General features: G+C 47.2%; 1 protein-coding gene across 1 annotated transcript in view; it reads right to left on the reverse strand.

The window, feature by feature from the left end:
* Positions 1-266, reverse strand: part of ARHGAP19 (Rho GTPase activating protein 19) — a 16,867-nt gene extending 16,601 nt beyond the window's left edge. The window contains exon 1 of the mRNA XM_035889033.1: positions 223-266. Coding sequence (XP_035744926.1) covers positions 223-266 — 44 coding nt within the window. The remainder of the gene's footprint in view (positions 1-222) is intronic.
* Between the last annotated feature and the right edge of the window lie 7,354 nt (positions 267-7,620).

Below are 7,620 nucleotides of genomic sequence, written 5' to 3' on the forward strand. Positions count from 1 at the left end.
GGCTTTTCCTCCAAAGCAGGCTTTCCCACAGAAGACCGGGGTACCTTGACCTCTCTGCAGAGGGGTGGAGGCCATGTCACCGTGTTCGGACCGTGCTGGGCATCTGTTCTCCCTGCTCAGCATGCCCACCACCGAAACCGCTTGCAGCCCACTGGACCTTGTGTCCATTGGTTCAAGCAGCAGAGCACTTCAGCTACTAGTTCGGGGATCTCAGCAACTTACTGCTCTGATGTGAAGTGATGGTAGCTAAAGACATCAAAGCACATACCGGCAAGTCACCTGAACTCCAGCCCACCTCCACACCGTATCTGTGAACCAACCATCTCAGCTACTGCTGTACATCTTTGACCTGAAAGACCATCTTGGCGTGATTTCCAGGATGCATGATCAAAATAAGAGAACAAAAGCTGAGACCCAGGCTACACAAGGAGAAAGATACTTGCTGAAACCAGAGGAAACCGGGCTCTCAGCAACACTTGCATCGTGAGAATCCGTACGAAACCCTCTCCCCTTGCCACTGCTCTCTGGGGATGTCAAAGACTCCTTCAGGAGGATGGAGAGGAGGAAGATCTGCAAGGCAGACTGCAAGGCAATCTGCCAGGTCATCTAAAATCTAGAAAGCTCTTAAAGGCTCCCAGCTGCATCACTCAGAGTGGCCTAGCAAGCACACTGCCGACTCCAAATGGGGGCCATATTTTTCCTGAGTACCTCCCAGTCTGGTTTTCAGCAGTTTGTTATTTGCAATAAATCACAACCGAAACGCAACAACTCTGTATGGGCTGCCAAAAAGCAACTGCCAATCGATCTGATCATATTCGCATTTCATTGCACGGGGGTACAATGCACAAACAAGTGCCAGCTCTGCCCATAAAGTGGAGCAAGCCCTTTGCTTGAAACCCATGACAACCCATTCTGTGGCAATAGAGATCCTGAGAAGGGTTAATAGCGAGTGTATAGGCCCAGTGACCCTGCCTGCAATGATCCGTGCGCTGTTATTCACTCCCTAGCAGTTTTGTTTCCCCACAGAGAAGATATGCAAATACTTTGCAGCAGTTACATCAAGCATCACAGATTATCTGCTCCCTCTGACAATTAGGTATCTCGATTCAGAGAAAGAAAATTAAACAATTTTGTCAACTAGAACTGACTGACATGACTTCTCCGCGAAGCCAGCATTACAAGTTGCACCAAGTTTAACAACATTTAATGCAAAAATAAATAGAAAAAGGTAAATTTCTTACATGAGTGCTGAGAGCTTTTGGAGAGGCATTAGGAAGCAGAGAGAAGGAAAAGAACTTGCTCCTTGTTTCCAGCAACAAAAGAAACCTGCCTGTCCCAGCACAGCCTATGCAAATTCCACGCATGCTACGAGACACAAGGGCGCATTATTGGGTCTGAAAGGCCCCCTTGGCACACACTGGGCATCAGCCTTCACACAGAGACAAAACAGAAAAGAAAAGCTGGACAAATTGATTCATGTCTCTTGCCAAAGGCTGCGTAGCTGGAGTTTAACGGCAAATTCCTACATAGAAACCAGGGGGGGTTGAATTAGGACCAGCGTGGTATTAAGTGCTCTCCACCTGTATCCAAGAGGAATCCACAAAACAGCCCCAAATCCACTCTGTCTTTACCACGAGTAAAGCCATGCAAACACATTCCCAATGGCATCCAAGCACAACCAATGTTACAGCACCGGCAGGACAGTAACCGAGTCCCTCGGCTGCACAACCCTGTGCCCAGAAACCTCGCTAGAAACACTCTTGGCCCCTGCCTTCCACACTTTTAGACCCTCTCAAAGACAAAGCACATAGGATCGGCCCCTCCAGAGCTGGAAACAGCACCTGGCCATTGCTCTTTGCTACCATCCCTGTGCCACCATATGCCGTTCATCCACTTCAGGCTTCCCGTTCCACGTTTCTCTGGATTCCCGTCCAGTTTCCCTGCCTGCCGCAGCTGGGACCAGCCTTGTATACTCTTATTGTGGTATGGCACTTCAATGAGCTACTTAATTTTGAAAGGTCACTTTATTAGCAGCTCTTCCTCGCACAGAAAATTTGCCTTTGTATCATTATTGCTAATCAAAATGGAAATGGGAAGCAAACCCCTATTTCTGAGCAAAGATAAAGCCCCCACTGGCTTTACACACAATAACCCTGCCAATCCTTGCTGCTGCACACACCATAACCTTCAGAGAAAGCCATGTGCCCCATCTGCTGTTTTCATGTTAAAAAAGGAAGATGGATGTACTCTACCCACATTCAGTTTCTATAACAGCAGCAAAAGGGGAGACAAACGTGCTTTCAGGGAGTTTATTGGGGGTTTTTTTGCTTTGCTTGCAATTACAGAGTAATATTTTCTATATGCTGTGAGCTCAGATTGCTTTACGACACGTCAAAAGATGACAAAATAAAGGCATAAATAGCTTCCTAGCTGATCCCATGAATAAAATCAAATCCCAATGAATAATAAAACCTTGTACTAGTAGGGTTGTGATTAAGACGGCAGATTAAAATAATGGGTCCTATATTGTGCTGAGATTCTTGCCATTCTAGTATCTTTTAGGAGCGAAGCGTGTGATCCCAGCCAAGTCACAAAGAAAGCTGTCTGTCACACACAACGTTCTTGCTTCAGGCATGACAGCCCCATCATTTCATGGGGAGTGGATGGTGCAGGAGGTCAAAATCATGATGGATCAATTAATCCCTAAGGTAACTAGATCCAGGCCAGGGAAATGCCTTGGAAACTAGGGCAGAACTGAGATTTTAACTGGCCAAACCTGGTGATTGAACCTGTGGTGCAAGAGCTGTGCAAGCAGGCATGTTAGCTTGCGTGGCAGCACACTTGCATTCAGGTAGGTGGGACCCGACTGCTTTAGTGGCTTTTACAGATTTTATATTGTTCTGACTCCATCCGTGAAGGCAGAAACAGGTTCAAGCAACATGAAATAGAGCATAAGGAAAACACAAGTAAGCCAAGAAAGAGAAGGAAGAGGTACCTTTGGGGCAGGGCATTAGCCGTGTTTGGCTGGAAAAGTGGAAAAGCTGGAAGCTGCAGATTTCAGAGGAGCCTGATGTACCTAAGTCAACGGGCAAAATCCATCTCTGGTGCCATTTTGCGCACTTCGTATGTTGTCACTAAAGAGCTCACGCTTCAGACGCACCACAGCAGTGAGTCTTACCATACAGGAGTAAAAGGATTAAAGAGCTTTTGAAAATAAGGCAGATAATGGAAAAAAATCTCCCTCTATAATAACAAAATCTTTAGACTGTGAGAAACAGCCAGGCTACCACCAAATACTGAGAGCAGGGCGATAAGCAGGCAGTGCTAAAGAACACAAAACATGAGCAATTCTTTGCCTGGCTAAGCACAAAGGGAGACGGGACAGATGCGCACGGGCTTGTATTTCCCCAGGGAGAGAGGAGTAGCATCGTTTCCTATGCTGTGCCAGAGTAAGGAATCAATTAATGAGGATGTCTGAAGACAGTATTTCCAGAGCCAGATAGGAGCCATCCCAGAGTTTGCAAGGAGATGAAAGAACTGTAGTGGAATTATGTGGAATCATTTTAAGTACAAAAGGACTAGAAGACAAATTATTTCCTAGATTAAAAAAAAAAAGACTTAGCAAGTCTAATGGGAATGGACTATAGAGACATTAGAAGTGACTTCACAGTTAAGGTTGCTTTTTTGCTGTACTTCAGACTGACATTCTTGTAAGACAGCGTAACAAAGATCACATTCAGGCCTCAGCTTTAGCACAGTAACTCTTCATGGGATGACTGACTTGCCTCTGAAAAACGTCAAGAAAAACACACAGCAATTTTTGCCTAGGGTTATACTCATAAGGTCCTTAGAGGCAGAATCCTTTTGGGATGAGTATGCAGTGGGTGCTGATCCTTGACCAGCGTCTCTAGACTTAATACAAGTAAGCCACACTAGATAATGCTGCCTTTTTAATTTTTGCTTTGCTTTCTTCACATTTAAACAGCTAACATGGAGGGATTCAGCCTTTTGGCTATGGGAACCAGACAATAATACACAATTTAAACAGCAAGAAGCTGGGGAAGAAAGCTGCTATGATGTGATGGCAGCCTGTGCTAGACAACCTGGAACTAACGTAACACCCAGCCATCTTTTGGACATCAAGTAAATTGGATATCCAAGTGACTGCTATAATCTATGAATTCAAATTCTGTCTCAGTAAAGGATTCAAAGCAGACCTCTGCAACATCAGGTACACATCTGGGATGTGAACCTGGAAATGGACCTATCCAGGAAGATAAAAGGGTTGGAAGGGCTGGGGGGGAAGCGTGCTTTGGAAGTGACTGAAAATGCAACGTATTGCCAGCGTCAAAGAAAATTGCAGTAGCAAGACAGCTTGATACATGTGAGACATCAAGAAATCTGCATTACGGCATGAAATTCCTCACGTTTTACCTCGGTGGTATACCTTTGTGGTATCTTTAATAATAGCCACTGGAATATTTTAAAGTCAACAAAGCAGTACTTCAGTCAGCCATCACCACAGCATCAGAGTATCCAGATGCTAGGAGGAGGAAAAGAACTAAGAGGTGCCTTAGAGAGGAATGGCATGTTCACTGCAGTGCTCCTCACCAAGCCCTCTTCCTAGCACCACCACCACAGCTCGGGATGATCCCACGGTGCGCAATGGCTCAGCCTCCTACCCAAGGGTCTGGAAAAAAAATAATAATGCAGAAACACAGCTACTGTCAGAAACCCGGTAATTTTACATTAAAGATCTGCAAGCTCACACATCTGCCTTAACATCAGAATAAGAGTCTAACAGCATTAAATAGCAATGCCACTCCGATTTTCATGACTTTCAATGCAGTCTGAAGTTTGTGTCTTTATTTTAATATAAACCCCTACTGGGAGCAGCAATAGAAGAGGAGCCTTAGATCCAATCCTGATTTCACTGAAGCCAGCACCAAAACTGAATCTTTTTAGATGGCAGCAGCTGCCTCTTCTCATTACTGATCTATTCACTTTTATCACTGTGGCATCGGCAACCTCGGTCACAGCTGGGGACTCCACGGTGCTCCATGCTGTACAAACACAGAACAAAGGCAATACCCTGTCTTTAGAGGGCTGATAGCTAAATCTGAAATGAATGCTGGAGGGACAGAAAAGAGGAGGAATCCCAAGAGAAGAGGCAGCACTATCAGTCAGCATGACTGATATAACTGAACTCTGCCAGCTTTTCTGTAGACACTATTAAAAAGGAGGGCAAGGAAGGACAGCAAAAATAATCAGGTCACACTGCAGACATTTAGAAGAAATCCAGCTCCTGCACGAGGGGCGACATGGGACTGAGCACAAAGGAGCCGGTTTGAAAGCTATCACAGGCAGGGACGGCTGGGACATGGGGCTGGGGACACCAGAGCTGAGCTCCAGGCCCCGGCCGGGAGCCGATGGCCAGGCAGGGACAAGAGGCCAGCAGCATGGCGGGGCACTGCGTGGGGCCAGCCGGAGCCCCACGGCAGGGCTGGAGGGTCACAGCCTGAGGAAGCCCTGCAGCCCCTTCCCACCACACAGAAGATGCCGGGCAGGCATGCTGCCTCCCCTCAGGAGAAGGTCACCAGGGCCCAAGGCTAGTCTGTACAGAAACAGCACTGATGTAGCTTTCCCTTCCCCAGTCATATAGCTGTAGTCATAAGAAAACAATGCATCTTTTTTGCTTTATTTTACTAATTGGAGCCATTTGCTTTGTCAATAACATACCACAGATCTGAGGTACCCTGTGGGGCCAGGTGTCATCTGCCCCAAATGCTGTGTCCCGTGTCTAAGACAGGGATTCTGGACCTTTTCTCCCCACGCACTGCAGAATTACCCACTGCAACCTTTGACTTCCAGTCAAGCTAACAAACTGCAAGGACACCTCCTCTTCCCATGAACCCTAACACCTTTCTTGTGTAATCTAAAGCCCATGGACTCTCACCAACTGACTGCTCTTCAGCTTCATTTGTATCCCAGGCAGGAAGTTTCCTCCCACTTTTGTCCATTTGGTCCTTAGCTGGGTGGACTGCAAGGTCCACGTATGCCTGCTGTACCCTCAGAGCATGCATGAGCACTTTCCAATTGCCAGCAATGATAGCCTTCCCTTACTCTCCTCATTCTAAAACGTCTTTAACTTCTTCACCTCCCCGTTTTGAGTGTACTGGAAGTCGGTAAGACGCATGGCCCAGTCCTACCTTTACCTCCTTGGCCTCTAGCACTCAGACATTGCTGCATGCACTTCTGATTGTCACCTTTTCACTTGAAGATAAGAGCCCTAAGACATCCTTCAGAGGCAGGGAAAAATGCAGTTCAGAGGCTAGCAGAGATACACCATGTAGATGCTTCTCAGTCCAGCAGCTCCAAGCCAGTGTCCAGGTCAGAGCAGAATTACCATCTACAAAGAGGAGCCCCACAACAATCAGGTTTACTGCTGGCATGAAAAATTGAGCAATCACACAAAAACAGCACAGCAAAATTAACAAGCTATTGTAGCAGCTAGTCTGGGAACTCAGAGCAACCCAGCAAGGAAGAAAGGATGTTTTCCTCCAGCCCTCCTCCTCAGGATAACCACCCAAAACTGGTAGCACCAACTGGTGCCCGGAACACATTGGGGAATCCCATCCCACCATCAACTGTTGGTGCTCAAGCAAAGCATTGCAATTTGAGTATAGTGTGCTGTAGCACTCACAGGTTCGCTTGACTGGTCTTGTTTTTTCTGGACCAAGGGGATACCAAGACCTGGGTCAGGACCCACAGCCAGCTCCCAACAGCGCTGTTGGGTGAGATTTTGTGGTCACAGCCTGGCAAATACAGAAACAAAGGCACTCGGGAAGTCACAGCTCTTGTTTTTTGTTTGTTATACTTTTGTAACGCCACGACGCTTCTTAGCTCTGGAGGTGCAATGGGCAAGCTGCCTGCTTGCATCTGTATTTTTGTGTCACGGTGGCATCTGCAAAGGATGAGAGCACATCAAATCCCTTCTCATCAGCAATCCTCTGCAGGCACCGCTGAGTATGTCAGAGGCCACATCCCATGTTCCAGATGTGTAAACTCTCACAAGCTGGAATTGCAATGAGGCACACCTGGATGCATGCCAGCATTTAAATAAGCTGGTGACATCTGGTCAGGGCTGCCGAGGCACACAGATAAACAGGCTAGGCCAGCCGCAGAGCAGCACAGCGTGCAGTACCAGAGAGATGGAGATGCACAAAGCAGCCCAATTAACTCACCAAATTGAACAGAACAGGGGCTTAGTGCTTTTGAAGGGGATTTAGGCAAGCTAGGATGTCAAAAACTGGAATATTGTACACAGATAGCAGAATTCATATGACAATAAAGTATTACTCTCAGCATATGCAACTCTCCCATTACCGATCAGAAGCTGCTGCTCTTCCCATCCCGCCTGACGGGTCATCTCTGTCTGGATTCACCCGGTTTCTCTGCAGAGCCCAGGGATATATTAACGCGCTGTGCCGGGGGCTGCTCAGGAGGCTGCGGAGTGGCACAGGCGTGAGAGGAGGGCTCCAGGCAACCCGAGAGCTTGTGAAGGATGTTCCCTAAAAGGCTTCCTGCTCTCCAAGGCACGGCCAGCAGCAGCAGGCTTTT

The sequence above is a fragment of the Egretta garzetta genome, unplaced genomic scaffold (assembly GCF_000687185.1).
Source record: "Egretta garzetta isolate BGI_Z169 unplaced genomic scaffold, ASM68718v1 scaffold472, whole genome shotgun sequence".
In the NCBI taxonomy this organism is placed as follows: Eukaryota; Metazoa; Chordata; class Aves; order Pelecaniformes; family Ardeidae; genus Egretta; species Egretta garzetta.